The sequence below is a fragment of the Hyla sarda genome, chromosome 8, assembly GCF_029499605.1.
Source record: "Hyla sarda isolate aHylSar1 chromosome 8, aHylSar1.hap1, whole genome shotgun sequence".
Taxonomy (NCBI): Eukaryota; Metazoa; Chordata; class Amphibia; order Anura; family Hylidae; genus Hyla; species Hyla sarda.
Window position 1 is genome coordinate 145401791 of NC_079196.1, and position 21299 is coordinate 145423089.

A 21299-nucleotide genomic window follows, 5' to 3' on the forward strand; every position below is an offset into this window, starting at 1 on the left:
AAGTGACAGTGGTCAGATGTGCAAAAAATGGCCGGGTCCTACACTGAAAATTGGCTGTGTCCTTTAGGGGGTTAACTTTCTGGCACCAGTTGATTTAAAAAAAAAAATTGTCTTTCACCAGAGTACCCCTTTAATCTGAAATGCAATTTTAATGTGAAGGTAGGAGGACACCTAGGTAATAGTGACCACAATTTACTGGAACCTCTCGAGGACTAGAACAATGAGCTTTAAGAAGACATAGTTTGATCAGCATAGAGAAGTCCTAACATTACAAATTGGGATAATGTTGTCAAAAACAAGAGTTCGGACACTAAATAGCTCAAATTCTCAGTGTGAGAGATACATACCATATGGGAATGAAAGGGTCAGGAACGGGAGCAATGTGGATGAATAAAAAATGTAAGGGGGCAATAAATGACAAAAAAACAGCATTTAAGCTACTTAAACAGGAATTGAAAACATATATATATTTTACAATAAAAGCAGCAAAGGTGGAAAAAGAGACTCCTTGCCAAAAAGGGTACAACTAACCCCAAAATGTTCTTTAACTATATAAATAGTAAAAATGACATGGAGAGGTTTCAAAGATGGGCAACCAGAGTAATACTTCTAGAGGAAAGAAGAATTGTACACCAGAACAGACAGGGGGAGTTCTTTACTGTAACAGCAGGGAGACTATGGAATTCTCTTCCAGAGGATGGTGTCATGGCCAAATAAAGAGTACAAAAGGGGACTAAACACATTTCTGAAGAGTAAAAACATTACAAGCTATAAATAATAGATTTTTAGGGACAGAACATTGGGATATTCATTCTGATTGCCATAGTTGTCGGGATTTCTGCTCACCAGTATGGGGCAATTGTCATCAGCCTCATAAGGGATTTTTGCCTTCCTGTATCTGCATACACTTTTTCATAGGCATATTGCAAACACTAAAAACAAATGGGTGGGTGGGAAAATGAAGGTACAGTTGACAGCATAAGAATGACTTCCTCTACATTCCACATAACTACAGATATATTTGCTGACTTATGTAATAGATAAAGGAAAAAAATGACCAGTATTGGATTTCATCTTGTCATGGGAATAATACATGATGCAATACAAATGCTGTGGTAAGCTATGAGGCAATGTAGCCTGTTGTGGAGTTTATCTGTGTTTGCGGCTGGTTCTTAAAGTCTTGTATAAATAGCATGTGTCATAGTGGCGAAAAAGGTTAAACTCAATGACACAAATGGTTCTTTTTCTCTTTCAGTACCTTCATAACACAGAACTAAACTTCAACATGTTCAGTGCAAAAAGACTAAATCAAACACAATTCAGTAGACAGACATATTATTGTTTCCAAGTATTTATGTACGTTCTTTTCATCTATAATGTAAATGTAACATTACATCATATCACTGACTGAATATCTAAGATGTCTGTTCTTTTTTTTTTTTTTAGAGGGAGGTTCAGGCTCTGGAGATGGAGGTAAGAGCTTCCAGATTATATTGTGAGAATTTCCATAGGCAACGTTGCAATGCTTGTATTCTTATCTCAACGTTCATATACACCACCATATTACTGCTCTGTTTTGTGTAGACAAGATAAGGTTTTCATAGAGGTGTGTCAGGTCTCTATACATCCATATGACTCCAGTTTCAGATAGACATATGAAGGTTTTTTTCTGTCCGACTTTTAGCATCTGACAAAAAAAAAATAAAAAAAATCATGGCATGCTTCAATGACTGCTGTATGTACTAAGATATTGAAAAAGCAATGCTTTTAGTGGAGAATATAGCTGCACATGTTGAATCTAAGGAAGCCTGTACAGTGGTCCCTCAAGTTACAATATTAATTGGTTCCAGGACGACCATTGTATGTTGAAACCATTGTATGTTGAGACCAGAACTCTACGGAAACCTGGTAATTGGTTCTAAAGGCACCAAAATGTCATCCAGAAATAGGAAAAAGTGAAAATTAAAGAAAAATAAGTAGACAACTAATACAGATAAAGCAAGTTCTTACATATAAAAGTAAGAAAGATCTGCTGGGAGCTGTAATCACTGTCTATGTCAGTGTTTACCAAGCAGGGTGCCTCCAGCTGTTGCAAAACTACAACTTCCAGCATGCCCGGACAGCCAAAGGCTGTCCGGGCATGCTGGGAGTTGTAGTTTTGCAACAGCTGGAGGCACCCTGCTAGGGAAACACTGGTCTATGTGGAGGACAGGAGCTTCTTCTGGGTCCTATAGAGTACAGGCAATGTCCTAAAAAAGTAACATGGAGTCGCCCTCACCTGGTGTCCAAAGGAGCAGGTAACCCTGGTACAGGTAAAGTGTACAGAACATGTAATACCTCCCTATACTGTAGGGGGCACTACCAGATATCAGTCAGTGCATACGCTTCAGTAATACAGGAGTTTTACCAGTGAATGCCCATTCTGAATGGTCAGTTCTTCCGGCCATTGACACGTTTCACAGATCTGGACTGTCTGTACATTGTATGTTGAGTCTGGTTTCAACTTACAATGGTCCAGAAAATACCTTTGTATGTTGAAACTATTGTATGTTGAGGCCATTGTAAGTTGAGGGATCACTGTTAGAGATGAGCGAACTTACAGTAAATTCGATTCGTCACGAACTTCTCGGCTTGGCAGTTGATGACTTAGCCTGCATAAATTAGTTCAGCTTTCAGGTGCTTCACTGGGCTGGAAAAGGTGGATACAGTCCTAGGAAAGATTCTCCTAGGACTGTATCCACCTTTTCCAGTCCACGGGAGCACCTGAAAGCTGAACTAATTTATGCAGGAAAAGTCATCAACTGCCGAGCCGAGAAGTTCGTGACGAATCGAATTTACTGTAATTTCGCTCATCTCTAATCACTGTATATAGCTAAATCTTATTCATTATCATCGCTGTTATGCTGCCTAAACACAGGTCATTGGGGTGATTCCCAGTGGCTTTTTTCCTGCCCCGCCAGCCTTAAATGATAAAGCTCTCCCTGTTTTGTTAGAAGGCGAGATCTATTATTCATGGTCTATTTTTCAGGGCATTACATAATATAGTTCACACATGGCAGCTCGTGAAGTGTAAATGTCAATATCTGAACTAAGTAGACACAGTAGGGGAGATTTCTGTAACCTGAAATCAAGATGTATACATGTATTCTGTCTATCTATCTTGCCTTTTCCCAAATAAAATGTTTTACACCCTTTCCTAAAATAACGTTATAATTGCAAGGTCATCAGCACATGATGTTTACAGCCTAGATATAGGACTGTGTAGAAATGATCCATTAAGATCATCTGACATGAGTGTGACTGAGAGAGTAAAAGCAAATGTCAATGATGAGCGTGTACTATGTAGTGGAGTATACAGAATGGAACATATGATGCAGTTGTCTCCATACGGAGCCAACACAAACACATACTGTCCACATCCATTCTTTTTAATGTTTTGGGAACTTGTTCCAATGTTTATTTTGTGTACCGCTTGGCTGCTGCATCTTCCACCATATAGATTCTGTGACTGGGAACAATAAATATTCTTGACTGTTACTGTGAGCACAGTCCTATGGCGTCCTTCACAATCTCAAACGACCCAGTGACGCCTGCTTCCTATATTAGACTTGGCTATTGGAAAACAGAGATTTGCGTTGTAGAATTGGGTCAGCAGCAGTTAAAGATGTCAGTATCATGTAAGCAAATCGGGCTTTAAGTGGTTAGATACTGATAGCCATTCTCACTCTTCATCCGCAGTGCTCAGTATTATTTTTAGTATAGTTTAGTAGATTTTTCCTCCACAGGAAGAACGGAATTAAGTGATTTGTAGGCTTCTCCTTCTTAATTTGCAATGCAGTAAGAATCATGTAAATCAACCCTTCCAGGATTTTAATTATGTATGCAATTCTTCTGATTGCTTACATAAACTTGGGAAGAACTCTTATACAAACTGCTTCTAAATGCATCTTTTTGTGGCTATTAAAAGTGGTGGCTATATTTTATACATACTATTCTGAAACAAGGGGAAGGACATTGCTAAGATTAATCTCTTGACCCCTGCATACAGTTTACATATTTTAAACAGCAGTTTTGCTGTAATAGTATTTAAACTAGAATGGAATGAGTAAAGTGCACCTAGATGCCATAAACATTTGTCCCCAATTGACCCTAATACAAGACTATATCTTCAATTATCAAGGGTCATATCTCAAAAGCTCTAGGCTTTTTCTTATCCAAGCAATCACAGAGAGGAAGGGAAGAATCAGTCTCACAATAGCTTTCAATATTATGAATATAGTGGCTATCTACCACAAAATATAATTACCGTATTTATCGGCGTATAACACGCACTTTTTAGGCTAAAATTTTTAGCCTAAAGTCTATGTGCGTGTTATACGCCGATACCGCCCCAGGAAAGGCATGGGGAGAGAGGCCGTCGCTGCTCGCTTCTCTCCCCCTGCCCTCCCTGGGCTCTAGAGCCCTGCTGCCGGCCTTTCTCACCCCCTGTTTATCGGCGCCGCTGCCCGTTCTGTCCCCCTGACTATCGGTACCGCCGCCCCACTGCCGGCACCGATAGCCAGGGGGAGAGAAGGGGCAGCGGCACCCATTGCCGGCACCGCTGCCTCCCCCCATTCCCGGTGGCATAATTACCTGAGTCGGGTCCGCGCTACTGCAGGCCTCCGGCGTGCGTCCCCTTCGTCGTTGCTATGCGCTGCACGGCGCGGCGCATGACGTCAGTGCGCCGCGCCGTGCATAGCAACGACGCAGGGGACGCACGCCGGAGGCCTGCAGCAGCGCGGACCCGACTCAGGTAATTATGCCACCAGGGATGGGGGGAGGCAACGGGGCAGCGGCGCCGGCAATGGGTGCCGCTGCCCCTTCTCTTCCCCTGGCTGCCGGCAGCAGGGCTCTAGACCCCAGGGTAGACAGGGGGAGAGAAGCGGGCAGCGACGGCCTCTCTCCCCCTGCCTTTCCTGGGGATGTATCGGGGTATACACGCGCACACATGCACCCTCATTTTACCATGGATATTTGGGTAAAAAACTTTTTTTACCCAAATATCCTTGGTAAAATGAGGGTGCGTGTTATAGGCCGGTGCGTGGTATACCCCGATAAATATGGTATTCTTTTATTTTTATATATATATATATTTAGTTATTTATTTACTTTTTTCACTTTTGTGGTAGATAGCCATTATATTCATAATATTGAGAGCCATTGTGAGAATGATGCTTCCCTTCTTATCCATATATATATATATATATATATATATATATATATATATATATATGCACATATACACACACAGTAATGGCCGTAAATTGCTGGCCACTTCAGAACTCTCCAGCGCTTTGTTGCCATCCATTTCTAGGTGCTTTTTGACTTATGTTTGGGGTCATTGTCCTGCTGGAAGACCCAAGATCTCGGACGCAAACCCAGCTTTCTGACACTGGGCTTTACAGTGCGACCCAAAATCCATTGGTAATCCTCAGATTTCATGATGCCTTCAAAAAAATTAATAAAAATAAATCAAATTCATCCAAAGGGTTTCCCAGGGTTTATGCAAATTATATCCAATTTCCCATTAAGGCTTACGCCCTCATGGGACTAATTTCCCAAAACTTGGGAACCCTATAATATTAAAACTTATATCTTTATTATTTCTTTATTAAAACACTTAATACTGGTGAGAAAAAAATATATAATGATGTGTTTTAAAAAGTCAGGGAGCAGGTAACATGGAATATATATTCCTATTGTTATATTATGGTTGGATGGTCTCCCAAGTGGTATTTGATCATCCTCCTGTCAGGAGTTAATTTTCTGCTTCCAATACATATATTACTATCACTTGCTCTTGTTCCCTAAACTGCTTATTAAAACGCCATATATTGGCAACCCCCCCCCCCCCCCCCACCCGGAGTTTCGCCAGCCGCAACCGGCTTTATCAGGTGTCGAGGTGCTAATGTATAGATGTTTGGCCCATTTTTAAATCATAATGATTAGAGAAATCACTTAAATGGCCCTGATCAAAAATATAAAAATGTTTGGCCTTGTTACAAAAACACAACAAGACACATACAAGCAAAAATGGCAAATCTCCCCCTGTGCTGTGATTGATTCTAAAGGGACAGTAATACACGGTATTAGAACTAAGAGTATGCAGCCTAAAATGGTACTCCAGTGCAAACTTTTTTTTTTATATTCAACTGGTTCTAGAAAGTTAAACAGATTTGTAAATTACTTTTATTTAAAAATCTTAATCCTTCCCGTACATATCAGCTGCTGAACAGAGGATGCTCTTTTCTTTTTGAATTTATTTTCTGTCTGACCACAGTGCTCTCTGACACCGCTGTCCATGTCTGGAACTGTCCAGAACAGGAGAGGTTTGCTATGAGGATTTGCTCCTGACATGGACAGAGGTGTCAGCAGAGAGCACTGTGGTCAGACAGAAAAGATATTCAAAAAGAAAAGAACTTCCTCTGTAGCATACAGCAGCTGATAAGTACGGGAATTATTAAGATTTTTAAATTGAAGTAATTTACAAATCTGTTTAACTTTCTGGCACCAGTGGATTTAAAAAAGAAAAATAGTTATCTACTGGAGTACCCCTTTAAGAACAGGGGTCATGTAATTTTTTATTTTTTATTTATTGCCATGTTTGTTTTATGAGTTTGCCTTTCTGTTATCTCAGTTGAATATGAATCCCATATAGAAAAAAAAAAGTGTTTTACCCGTTTTACTTATGTTTTCTTAAAAATGGCACACATATTAGGGATGTAAACTTTTGAGCACAACTGTAGATGGCTGCTGTTTGGCAAATGAGGGAACTAATGAGCCTGTTGCTAGCAAAAAAAGCATTAAACTCCTGGCATCCAGCTTATAAAGCCTGCTACACCTTTCCAAGTTAAACGCCTTTTTTGCTAGTAACACAGAAATGTTTTATTTTGTCTGCTTCACCCTTACTGCACTTAAGCTATTGTAATGGTGCTGGATGGGAATCCACTGACCTGTGTGGCAGATGACTAGGGCCGTATCGGGGAGCGGAGTCTAAGGTGGCACTGGTCTTCACCAGAGCCCACCGCAAGGCAGGATGGGCTTGCTGCGGCAGGTGGCACCCAGGTCGCTACCCCTGATACGACACGACCACACAGGTAGCTGGACGAGGCGAGTTACAGAAGAATGAGACAGAGGAGTAGTCGGACTTAGCAGAAGTTCAAGGCAGGCAGCAAGGAGGCGTAGTCAAATAACGTAGTGGAAGGGTCAAGTACACAAGCAAACAACGGACAAAAGGAACGCTTAATCTCAGGCTATGGGGCACTGAAAATCCGGCAAGGAAGAGGGGCTGGAGCTGCCTGAAATAAGCTAGCAGAAGGACCAGGCACCGATCCGTGCACGCAACCCTCCCCCCCCGCCTCCAAGGAACCGGACAGCAGAGCAGGTAAGGGATGGGTCGCGATTCGTATGCAGGTGCGTCCCGTGCAGGTGCGTCAGTTGCTGACTTTAGCCTGCATAAATTAGTTCAGCTTTCAGGTGCTCCGGTGGGCTGGAAAAAGTGGATATTCTCTCCTAGGACTGTATCCACCTTTTCCAGCCCACCAGAGCACCTGAAAGCTGAACTAATTTATGCAGGCTAAAATCAGCAATTGCCAAGCCGAGAAGTTCATGACTAATCAAATGACTGTAACTTCGCTCATCTCTACAAATTCCCGGCTGGGAGAGCGGGACGGTGATCGCTCACGGTCGGAGCACCGGACCGGAGCTGACCGTGAAAGCTATGTTAGTTTAAAATAGGCACCTTCATAGTGTTAATCTAAAATTTGTTATATTCACAGTGGGCTCTGTATACTTTGAACTCAGTTGAACATACTGCACAAGCTCATTACTTTCCACATTTGTGATACAACAGCTGTCTATACTGTATGATGCATTTACTTGCATGTATTATTTACCCAATTTATGTTTTATTTCTTCGGCTACCATACTCCTATAAATATATTTTTACATTACATTATCAGCCTGTCAGCTTGTATTGTTGTACATCATATATTTGTTTTGTACAATTTTATGTCGATCTACCTATTATGTCTTCACTACATTGATACTTGTTATGTTTTAATTGTCAGTTGTTACACAAATATTGTCTATGAAGTTCTAATTCAATAGAACAAATCATATTTCACCAGCATGACTAAGGCTGGGTTCACACCACGGTTTGTTAACTACGGTTCCCGTATACGGTTGGGAGAAGGGGTGCGGGGCTTAATTGCGGCGCCTGCACTCAGCCGTATTCGGGAACCGTATTTAATGCATGTCTATGAGCCGAACGGAGTGAACCGCAGCCTCTGGTCGGCTTCGTTTTCGGCAGTATACGGTTTCCCGTCCGCAGGCAAAAACGTGCATATTTTCTGCTAAGGTAAACCTGTGATAGAAATCATTTCAGCCCTGGGACCACAGTTAACCTGCATGTTTTCATGTACAGTATAACAATCTCCTTTCTGGGTCTATTGGCCACTTTGGCTGAGGTCAGTATTGCTTGCTAGGAGGCTACCATCATGTATGTATTCCAGGACTAAAAGATGGTGCTTGTCCTGCTAAAAGATGCAATATTTAGGGAAAAATTGTTTATGTAATCGCATAAGAGATTAACAGAAATCTATAATTATAGAGGAGCCATGTAAATGTCTGTGTGTAGAGGTGATGGGGGGGGGGGGGGGTGTATATGGGGTAGAATCTATGGCAGGGACAGGGCAGTACAGGGCAGATCTCATACCAAAGACCAGAGCCTAACCTAGGCATGGGAGTGGAGGACAGCACATAGTTGGCCTGTCAAATTGCAGGAGAAAAATCTAAAATGGTACTTATGTTTGTGTATTGCTTCTGTTTATGTGTGAAAAACAGGGTTTTGGTAATCTACTGTAATTTTACATACAGAACTAAAACGCAATGGAATACTCATTAACATTTATTAACATTTGCAATCAATATCCTACATTCTGGATAAAGTTATTATTTAGGTGTATTTGAGTACATCATTCATGTGGCTGTCACCATGTGCTAACACCTCAGGCGGGACACAATTCTGCAGATCTGTACATCCCTGCATGTTCCAGTCTAAAATTTGGGAAGAGACTGGCCCAATTTTACCTATTACAAGGTAGCAAAATAGCTAGAAGCACTCTATATGGTATTTCATGTAAGATTCATGTAAGTAACTACCCATGCATTTTAGTTTACTGTAGTTACTAGTTACTAGTTAGTCTTTTGATATGTTATCAGTGGAAACATGAATCACACAAATTGCATTGAACCTACTTGATCCTAATGGAGGCCATACATTCATTCAGCAGACAATTAGCTCTTCAGCAGATATCCTCAACTAATATGGTAAATATATTTTCATCTATAGCAGTTACCAATTGATAGATTTGGGGATCCTGACACTTTTTTTTTTTTCTTTCTTTTTCTCGGGTGTCGCACGTTTCATGTGCCAGATTTTGAGACTAAAAAATTCAAAGAACCCAACCAACTCTACATTTTACTAAGAAAACCTGAAAAGTGCAAAATGTAGGGAGAAGTCAGCACATTAGTAAATACCATGGAAAGTACAGAATTAGTAAATTGGGTCCATTATTTTAATAACCGTGCACAAGAAGAACAAAGTCCAGCTTTGTGTTGCATAAAATCATCACTAGGACGTAGGCTACACAATCCATGTTTCCAGCATGTGAAACGTTCTCAATAGTAGTTCTTTGTGATCTGTAGGTTGGGCTTATATAGGGGTGAAAATCAGCCCCATAGCAGGCGCAGAGGTCCAGAACACAAATCACAATGGCCCAGTACGACATGTATCACATAGGGTTCATACAGTCAATTTAAAAATGCTAGAAATAGCAATAAACATAATTCTGCATACTATTTAGCTAGAGAAATACAGTACTTCCAAAGGTTCTCCTAAAACTAGGACTGTATAGGCAGAAACTATTTAATGTTTTTGAGTTATCACAAACCATAGTAATTTTAGTTCACCATTTAGTATATTAAAACGAGGCTGTATAAAAGTATTTTGTTCATTTTATTTAACTCCTGTTTGCTTAAGAAGAATATTTAATATATCTTGTTGGATCATGCTTACTTACCATTATGAAAGGGAGAAGGAGTATAAGCATTTATAGTTTTAAAGTGGCTCCAAAGCCTTCTGGTTGACAGACATTCTGGCATGAGGAAGCAGAGCCTTGGCTGTGTCCTGGTAACTTTTGTACAATATATTGTCGGAATAAACAGTCTAGTCATTGACCACATATTATGTAGAAATGATAGCATGTGTCCTGCTAAATAATAGTATGTTAATTAACTTAGTGCCATCTTTTTTCATTAGCTGTTGACCAGTAACTTAATTAGATCTGTTTATATGCCTGTGCTTTTTGTTTAAATGTTAAGCACAGGCAACAGCTGTCAGTTACGCAGAACATTTCCACTACACTTTATTACAAAATTGATTGATGGGTCAGTCTTCAAAGGAAACAGCACACAACACAAAGGAAGAGCTGGTTTCCTAGCAATTCCTAAGTTGTGCCTCTAAAATACTGCAAAATAGACAAAAAAAAACCCAGCACAATCTTATTTTTCCATGCTAGCAAATTATAATTAAAATAACTGGAAGCTGTAACGATGAATGATTTCAATTGCATACTGAAAATCTCCAGAGTTAATGGTACTGAGAGGATTACATGAAACCAAAATAGAACAAATTTCCCTTAGTACGATGACAAGGGCTAGCTTCTTGTATTAAGCTTTTGATTTTGGTTTATTCATTCCTAATATCATAAAATCTATGACTCACTTTTCTCTTGGTTTATGAAGGAAAATGTTCTGTTATTTTTCAGGAGATAAAAGCCTGGTGTTACCTATGAAAATCATAGTACAGAGCAGATATCAGTGGGAGGCTTAAATCAGACTGGACACCAAGAATCATAGAAATGTAAACATTATGAAAATGCTTCCTTTAAACCTTAAATGTGATTTGTAAAATATCTTCTAAAATGGCCTTTTTCTGATTTCAGACCCTTTTTTTTTCTTGTTTTGATTAACTGTAGAAAGTTATTGAGATCTTAGTGGATAAAGTCAGCAAGCAGTATTGTGAATGTATGTGGGTCTACCTACCAGTTGTACCAAGTAAGTTCCTTCTAGTGTTAGCAGGAAGGGGAGGCAACCTATATTAGGGCACAGCACAGGAAGTTGTTGGAACAACTCTGACATGTCACTAGACTGCAGAACCAAATTTCAACTTTAGCCTATTCTCGATCCTAATAATGCTCCCTGTACTTATCGAAGGGCAGAATAGAGGGTCCAATCACCAGTCTTTTAAGAATTCATACAAGCTTGTATCAAATATCAGAAGTAAAAACAAAAAACTTACCATTACTGGTCAGTTACCGATGAAAGTGGTTGTCTTTCTTGAAGTAGAGAAAAAATAATCAACAGGACAACACAGGACAAACAATTCAAAAGACAGAATACTGCAATATAAAACTACAAACATCAAATGTGAAAAACCAACATAGACAAACTGGACAGATATGGACAGCACACAGTAGCAGGGCACTAACAAAATCAATTTAATCATCACCTATGGCTAGTGGCTGGACCATAAAAGGGGTACTTTGCTGTAAACATCTTATCCCTTATCCAAAGGATAGGGGATAAGATGTCTAATCCTGGGGTTCCCGCTGCTGGGCTAGCAGCGTCCAGAAAACGGAAGCTTGGAGCTTCTGCGTTCCTGATGCTACGCCCCCGCCATTAATGTCTATGGGAGGGGGCGTGCCAGTTAGTATTTAGCAATCACGCCTCCTCCCATAAACATGAATGGAGGGGGCGTGGCGGCTGTGTTCATCAGCCATCAGGCACGGAACGGAGTTCACTTTGGATAGGGGATAAGATGTTTTCAGTGGAGTACCACTTAAAAGGCATTACCTAAAACCAGGCACATCAAACACCCGGCATGCACACACTGGCTTTTGCTTACATAAAAAACTAGTGCATGATATTGATTTCTTTCCTTTTATAAAGGCACCATATGCTATTTAACTGACAATGTTTTACCAAACGTAGCCTACCTTGAGCTTCTGTATGTTGCCCATATTCATCAAACTTAGCCTGTTTTAACCTCAGCCTGATAGACTTTGTATTTGTTCTACTCATATGGTACCTCATTTATATTTGTCAGCCATTGCTATTGCAATCTTCTCTGGGGTAGTAGCTGGGGACTCTCACCAGAGAGGTACATATCTCTCTCTATATATAGGGGTTAAAGGGATACTTCAGTGGAAAATATTTTTTTAATCAACTGGTGCCAGAAAGTTAAACAGATTTGTAAATTATAGGATAAAAGAATGTATGGAGTGGCTCCTGTTATATCTACGCCAAAATAGACCTGGGCAGCCCAATAATAACACCTATACCCACGGTGTTCAAAGTTATATAAGAAAAAAACACAGGAATTGGGGCTCAAAGGTCAATGATGGTGGACACCAAATGTAAGTGAAAATAATTATACTAATTTATTAATAATCGGCAATATTATAATACTATAAAATAATGGTATACAGTGGTAACCATGACCCACAGGGCCCTTGTGGAATCACGGTGTTCACTAAAATATTAGTATCAAGATAAAAATTAATGTTCGCTCAAATATAAAATATGACCATCTCATAAAATTACGTGAAAGCAATAATAAATGTAAAATTGCCACCAAAGTAATAAAATATTGTCCACACAGTTATTAGCAGCAAGTGGGAATCCTCATGCAGACACACTGCTTCAGCGTAATATAGTTTATAGCTAGGGTAACCAATAGCAACCGTATATAAGTCCTTAATTGAAATATCGGAACTTAGTGTCTAATGGTCTCCACTGAATCAACAGTCATTTAGTATAGATATAGCAATGGACTGCCGGCAAATCACTAGTTCATAGGCATATACACTGTAGCAATGTAGTAAATAGGATAGTAGCGCTTAGTGTAGTAAGATACTTTTAGATCTCACCGCTTCGGGGCTGCTGTGCTGGTTGTCGCAGGGAAGCCGTGAACTCTCCTCGATGTCAGCGATATATCACATGCTCTCAAACATGGGAGGGCCCTGCTCGGCCATCTCCAATGATGGCAGTGCCAGGTAGCGGTGTGCTCTCGGCAGCGGTCTTTCAGCGTTGCGTTATGGTGGGCTCTCGGCCGTGGTCCTACAGCGCTTCTATCTCCTGGATGGATGGGCACGATAGCGGCGTCCTCGTGGCAGCGAGGCGGGAATGTGGCAGACTAGGTGGCGGATAAATGCCTCTCATCTGGTCAGTGTGGGGAGTGACCGACTGGGACTCAATAACTCTTAATAGAGGTGGTCGCAATGTTCACAAAATGGGATGCTGGACGCGTTTCAAAACTATCTGTATTTATACTATATGTATTTGACTGCTGCTGAGGAAAAAACTGTTTTGAAACACGTCCAGCATCCCATTTTGTGAACATTGTGATAAGTAAGAGAAGGATTAAAATTTTAAAATAGAAATCATTTACAAATCTGTATAACTTTCTAGCACAATTTGATTAAAAAAAATGTTTTCCACCGGAGTACCCCTTTAAAGGGTGAAGCCCTTAGTTTACCCAAATCTCAAGAAACACTGCACACTCACTACTGCTGCCAGTTTGACCTTGAGCCATTTCCTACAGCTTTACAAATCAAAGCAATAAATTAGGGGTCTATTTTTATATAATTGGATCAATTGTCAGAAAATGCCTCTTTCTGCTTTCTAGATAAACTTTTCAAAATTAGGAATAGTGGTCAAATGGTAGCATTTTGTACCATACAAAGAAAGGACGCTGGAAATTACATTTTCATACTTCCTTTTTAATCTATGGTGGATTAATAGATACCAGAATATCATCCTGCATACTGTCCTGGACAAAAAGCTTTTTACTACCAAACCAGCTATGTCAAATGATGGAAAAAAAAAAAAAAAACGTTATTGTTTTTTTGTCTTAATGCCCCCTAGGGGACAGGAACAATGATATAGTTGAATAGCACTTTTACTTTCTCAAATGAATCTCTTTACCTTCCTGGTATTGTGACCTTCATTACAGGGATTGTATGAAGATATATGACAAATGAGATGTCAGGCGACCTACAACCTTCAAGTTAGATTTGTTGGGTATGCTTAGTCTAAGTTTATTCTTTTGTTTCACTTTGTCAGTGATGTTTACTGGCTCTTACTTAATTTTATATTTTTTATTTTTTTTTATTTTTAGCAGAGATAACTACATTGTCTAGATTCAAATGTCTATCCCTTACCACATAATTATACACAATAATTTGAATCTGTTCCGCGGAATCTCTAGAAATCCATATACAGTTTCTCTAAATGATAATTAAATTGGATTTTCTCATCAAGACAGTACTTGTCAAAATGGTTAGCTGCTAAACAAGGACAATTTCTGTGCCAGTGGACCCAGTACTGCCATGTGTTTAATTGGCTAGCTGGACTCGTCTAGATAATAAATTAGAGGCTAAAGTACGAATACTGACATAATACTGACATAATAAGGTAAATAACATTCTGATATATGAGCAATAAAAAGACATACAGTGGTCTCTCAACATACCATGGTAATTCGTTCCAAACGAGCCATCGTTTGTCGAATCCATCGTATGTTAAGGGATTCGTGCAATGTAAAAAAGTAAAGTCATACTCACCTTTCGTCCCGTCGCTCCTGATGGTGTCCCTGGGCCTCCGCTGGGCTCTCCTGGTCTTCTCCGGTCCTCTGCTGGGCTCTCATGGTCTTCTCCGGTCCTCCGCTGTCTTCTCCGTCCTCCGTTGTATTCCGCAAGGCCTTACTAGGCCTACGTAGCGCCGTCATTACGTCGCTGCGTACGCAGCAACGTATTGACATCACCGGAGAGGGCCGAGAAGACACCGGAGGACCAGCGCTGGACCCGAAGGGCACCCCGGAGCATCGTGGAGGGGTAAGTAATACTCACCGCACCACACAGGGAACATTAAGCTGCTATCCGGCAGCACCTTAAGCATTTTGCGCTGCCAGATAGCACTTAATGCGATGGCCCCAACATAAAAAAAGCATCGTATGTCGATGCTGACATCGACAAGCGATGGCCTCTGAGAGGCCGATATGATCATATGTCGGAGCCATCGTATGTCGGGGGGGGGGGGGGGGTCACTGTATTATAAGACGTAATAATATTATTGCATATTTCTCTTGTCTGCTGAAATATCCACCAATACTTCCACAAGATGGCTACTAGTGGGTTAAAGGAGATTTTTTTTTTCTTCTGGAGGTCCGGCGGTGGGAGCCGCTCGTGTCTGGAGGTTCGGCGGCGGGTGAAATCTTCCCCCTTACAATTAGCAAAACTGCAACTCCCAGCATGCCCAGACAGTAGTACATCTCTAGTACATTGCCATCCATAAGATAGCGCACTTCCGAGCACTCATGCTGCCAACATGTTTTGCTAGTGCTCCACTGTCTGTGGAATATCCACATGGAAATTTTCCGTGCGGACATTCCACCGTTTGAACATAGCCTCAGCCGCCCTTATGCAAATCAATAATTCAGGCCTCAAATGTGCATGGCACTCTCTCACTCCTGAGGCATCAGTTTAGAGCCACATATGGGGTATTTCCGTACTCGGGAGAAATTGTGTTGCAAATTTTGGGGGGCTTTTTTTCCTTTACCACTTCTGAAAAAAAAACAAATGGAGCTACAGAAGCATGTTCGTTTAAAAAAAAAAATAATACATTAACATGCTTGGTTTTTCCTTAATTTTTTATTTTCACAAGAGGTAAAAGGAGAAAAAGCCCCCCAAAATAAGTAATGCAATTTCTCCGGAGTACAGGAATACCCCATATTTGGGCGTAAATTGCTCTGAGGGCGGACAACATGGCTCAGGAGTGAGAGAGCACCATGTATATTTGAGGCCTAAATTCGGGATTTGCACAGGGGTGGCTGATCGTACCAGAGGCTTTGACAAAAACGCTAAAAAAAAAAACACACACATGTGACCCCATTTTGGAAACAACACCCATCAAGGGGTAACAAGGGGTACAGTGAGCATTCACACCCCACAGCTGTCTGACAGATTTTTGGAACAGTGGTCCGTGAAAATGAAAAATGTAATTTTTCATTTGCACAGCCCACTGTTCCAAAAATCTGTCAAACGCCAGTGGGGTGTAAATGCTCACTGCACTCCTTATTACATTCCGTGAGGAATGTCATTTCCAAAATTAGGTCACATGTGGAGGGGGTCCACTGTTCTGACACCATGGGGGCTTTTTAACCCCTTGGGGACGGAGCCCATTATGACCCTAAGGACGGGAGCATTTTCTGCAAATCTGGCCACTGTCACTTTAAGCATTAATAACTCTGGGATGCTGTTACTTATAAATATGATTCTGAGAGTTTTTTCGTGACATATTCTACTTTATGGTAGTGGTAAATTTTTGTCGATACTTGCATCATTTCTTGGTGAAAAATTCTAAAATTTGATGAAAAATTTGTAAATTTTGCATTTTTCTAACTTTGAAGCTCCCTGCTTGTAAGGAAAATAGACATTCCAAATAAATTATATATTGATTCACATATACAATATGTCTACTTTATATTTGCATCTTAAAGTTGACATGTTTTTAGTTTTGGAAGACATCAGAGGGCTTCAAAGTTAATCAGCAATTTTCCAATTTTTCCAAACATTTTCAAAATCGGAATTTTCCAGGGACCAGTTCAGTTTTAAAGTGGATTGGAAGGGCCTTCATATTAGAATACCCCACAAATGACCCAATTATAAAAACTGCACCCCTCAAAGTATTCCAAATGACATTCAGTAAGTGTGTTAACCCTTTCGGTGTTTTACAGGAATAGCCCCAAGGTGAGAGAGAAAATTCTAAATCTTCATTTTTTACACTTGCATGTTCTTGTAGACCCAGTTTTTGATTTTTTACAAGTGGTAATAGGAGAAAAAGCCCAATTTGTAACCCAATTTCTCTCGAGTAAGGAAATACCTCATGTGTATGTCAAGTGTTCGGCGGGTACAGTAGAGGGCTCAGAAGGGAAGGAGCAACAATGGGATTTTGGAGAGTGAATTTTGTTGAAATGGTTTTTGGGGGGCATGTCACATTTAGAAAGCCCCTATGGTGCCAGAACAGCAGAAAACCCCACGTGGCATACCATTTTGGAAACTACACCCCTCAAGGCACGTAACAAGGGATCCAGTGAGCCTTAGCACCCCACAGGTGTTTGACGACTTTTCGTTAAAATCAGAAGTGTAAATGAAAAAAAGTGTTAAGTGCAGTTTTTTCCCCAAATGTACAATTTTTACAAAGAGTAATGGGATAAAATTCCCCCCAAAATTTGTAACCCATCTCTTCTGAGTATGGAAATACCCCATGTTAGGACATAAAATGCTCTGCAGGCGAACTACAATGCTCAGAAGAGAAGGAGTGCCATCAAGCTTTTGGAAAGAGAATTTGTTTGGAATGGTAGTCAGGGGCCATGTGCGTTTACAAAGCCCCCTGTGGTGCCAGAACAGTGGACCCCAGTGAGTATTTACACCCCACTGGCGTGCAGTGAGTATTTACACCCCACTGGCGTTTGACAGATCTTTGGAACAGTGGCCTGTGTACATTAAAAAATTTTAATTTTCACGGACCACTGATCCAAAAATCTGTCAGACACCTGTGGGGCGTAAATGCTCACTGCACCCCTTAATACATTACATGAGGGGTGTAGTTTACAAAATGGGGTCACATGTGGGGGGGTGGACATTGTTCTGGCACTATGGAGGCTTTGTAAACACACGTGGCCTTCAATTCCGGACACATTTTCTCTTCAAAATCCCAATGGTGCTCCTTCTCTTCTGAGCATTGTAGTTCGACCGCAGGGCACTTTACATCCACATATGGGGTTACAAATTTTGGGGGGCTATTTTTTCCTATTTTCCTTGTGAAAATGAAACATTTTGCATAACACCAGCATTTTAGTGAAAATTTTATGAAAATTCCTCAAACACCTGTGGGGTGTTAAGGCTCACTATACCCCTTGTCACGTTCCGTGAGGGGTGTAGTTTCCAAAATGGGGTCACATGTGGGTATTTATCTTTTTGCGTTTATGTCAGAACCGCTGTAAAATCAGCCACCCCTGTGCAAATCACCAATTTAGGCCTCAAATTTACATGGTGCACTCTCACTCCTGAGCCTTGTTGTGCGCCTGCCAAGCATTTTGCACCCACATATGGGGTATGTTCGTACTCAGGAGAAATTGCGTTACACATTTTGGGGGTCTTTTTTTCCTTTTACTGCTTGTGAAAATAAAAAGTATGGGGCACAACCAGCATGTTAGTGTAATTTTTTTTTTTTTTTACACTAACAGGCTGGTGTAGCCCCGAACTTTTCCTTTTCATAAGGGGTAAAAGGAGAAAAAGCCCCCCCCCCAAAAAAAATTTGTAGTGCAATTTCTCCTGAGTACGGAGATACCCCATATGTGGCCCTAAACTGTTTCCTTGAAATACGCCAGGACTCCGAAGTGAGAGAGTGCCATGCGCATTTGAGGACTAAATTAAGGATTGCATAGGGGTGGTCATAGGGGTATTCTACACCAGTGATTCCCAAACAGGGTGCCTCCAGCTGTTGCTAAACTCCCAGCATGCCTGGACAGTCAGTGGCTGTCCAGAAATGCTGGGAGTTGTTGTTTTGCAACAGCTGGAGGCTCCGTTTTGGAATCTCTGTCGTACAATATGTTTTTCATTTTTATTTGGGGGGGGGGGGAAACAATGTAAGGGAGTGTTTATGTAGTGTTTTACTTTTTGATTTTGTGGTAGTGTAGTGTAGAGTTTTAAGGGTACATTCGCACTGGCGTGTTACGGTTAGTTTCCCGCTAGGAGTTTGTGCTGCGGTGAAAAATTTGTCACAGCCCAAACTTGAAGCAGGAAACTTACTGTAAACCTGCCTGTGTGAATGTACCCTGTACGTTCACATGGGGGGGGGACCTCCAGCTGTTTGAAAACTACACTCCCAGCATGTACTGACAGACCTTGCATGCTGGGAGTTGTACTTTTGCAACAGCTGGAGGCACACTGGTTGGAAAACCTTCAATTAGGTTCTGTTACCTAACTCAGTATTTTCCAACCAGTGTGCCTCCAGCTGTTGCAAAACTACAACTCCCAGCATGTACTGATCGCCGAAGAGCATGCTGGGAGATGTAGTTATGCAACAGCTGGAGGTACGCAACTACAACTCCCAGCATGCCGAGACAGCTGTTTGCAGTGGTCTCTAAACTGTATCCCTCCCAATCTTGCAAAACTACAACTCCTAGCATGCCCAAACAGGTGTTTGCTGTCTGGGCATGCTGGGATTTGCAGTTTTGCAACATCTTGAGGGCTACAGTTTATAGACCACTGCACAGTGATCTCCAAACTGTGACCTTCCAGATGTTGCAAAACTACAAATCCCAGCATGCCCAGACAGCAAACACCTGTTTGGGCATGCTAGGAGTTGTAGTTTTGCAAGATTGGGAAGGATACAGTTTAGAGACCACTGTATAGTGGTTTCAAACTGTAGCCCTCCAGCTGTTGCAAAACTACATATTCCAGCATGCCCAAACAGCTGTCTGGGCATGCTGGGAGTTGTAGTTTTGCAATATCTGGAGGGCTACAGGTTAGAGACCACTGTATAGTGGTCTCAGACTGTAGCCCTCCAGATGTTGCTAGGCAACTTACCGGCTTCCGTAGGATCCAGGGAGCCATCCTCTTCTTCCGCACGACATCGCCACCTGCCGATCAGTCGCCCGCTGCCTCCAGATTGGTAAGTGGATCTTCTGCCGTCGGTCCACTTCGGTTTCCCTGTTCTGCCCCACCTATTGTGGGTGGGCAGGACGGGGAAAACGAAAGTTAACCCTCCCCCGTCCCCGATCTGCTATTGGTCGTCGCTTCTGACGACGAATAGCAGGGATAGGAGGGGTGGCACCCCTGCCACCTCACTCCTGTCCCTTCAGGGGGATCGTAGGTGTCTTAGACAACCGCTATCCCCCATATATTCCGGGTCACCATAGATCCCGTATGACCCGGAATCGATGCAAATCGCAAATGGGAATTCACTTGCGAATTGCGCAGATCGCCAACATGGGGGGGTCTGATGACCCCCCTGGGCATTTGCATGGGGTGCCTGCAGATCGATATTAGCAGTCACCCTGGTCCTGTCCCCGCCCAGCGCGCAGCAAGGACCAAAATTCCCAAGGGCGTATGTATACGCCCTTTGTAACCAACAGGTTAAATGCATATGGCCCCCAACTTGAATTTCAGCCAAATTCGCTCTCCAAAAGCCTAATGGCGCTTCTTTACTTATGCACCCTGTTGTGCGCCCACAGAAAACTTTACATCCACATATGGGGTATGTTTATGCTTAGAAGAAATGGAGTTAAACATTTTGGGGGGCTTTTTTCCCTATTAACCCTTGTGAAAATGAAAAATTTGGGGTAACACCAGCATTTTAGTGAAAAATTTTTTTTTCATTTTCACATCCAACTTTAATGAAAATTTGTCAAACACCTGTGGGGTGTTAAGACTCACTTTACCCCTTGTTACGTTCCTTGAGGAGTGTAGTTTCCCAAATAGTGTGCCATGTGGGGTGTTTTTTGCTGTTCTTTTACCATGGGGGCTTTCTAAATGCAACATACCCCCTAAAAACCATTTCAGCAAAATTCTCTCTCTAAAAGCCAAATTTTGCTTCTTCTATTGTGAGCATTGTAGTGAGCTGGTAGAACATTTTATGTCCACATATGAGGTATTTTCATACTCAGAAGAGATGGGTTTACAAATTTTGGGGGCCTTTTTCTCCTATTACCCCTTCTGAAAATGAAAAATTTGGGGTAACACCAGCATTTTAGTGAAAAAATAAAATTTTTCATTTTCATATCCAACTTCAATGAAAATTCATCAAACACCTGTGGGGCCTTAGGACTCTCTGTACCCCTTGCTACATTCCTTGAGGGGTGTGGTTTCAGAAATAGTATGCCGTGTGGTTTTTTTCTTTGCTGTTCTCGCACCATGGGGGCTTCCTAAATGCGGCATGCCCCCCAAAAACAATTTCAGCAAAATTCTCTCTCGAAAATTCCAAAGTTGCTCCTTCCCTTCTGAGCCCTGTAGTGCACCCGCAGAGCACTTTACATCCACATATGAGGTATTTCCATACTTGATAGAAATTGGGTTACACATTTGGGGGGCTCTTTCTCCTTATACCCCTTGTAAAAATGAAATCTAACACCA

The 21299-nt window shown here is 41.4% G+C and overlaps 1 protein-coding gene across 1 annotated transcript in view; it reads left to right on the forward strand.

Annotated features, from left to right (window-relative positions):
- The window catches only part of TMEFF2 (transmembrane protein with EGF like and two follistatin like domains 2), an 896284-nt gene that overhangs the window by 201210 nt on the left and 673775 nt on the right, over window positions 1-21299 (forward strand). Inside the window, exon 4 of the mRNA XM_056536247.1 lies at window positions 1447-1473. Within this exon, the coding sequence (XP_056392222.1) occupies window positions 1447-1473 (27 nt within the window). The remainder of the gene's footprint in view (window positions 1-1446; window positions 1474-21299) is intronic.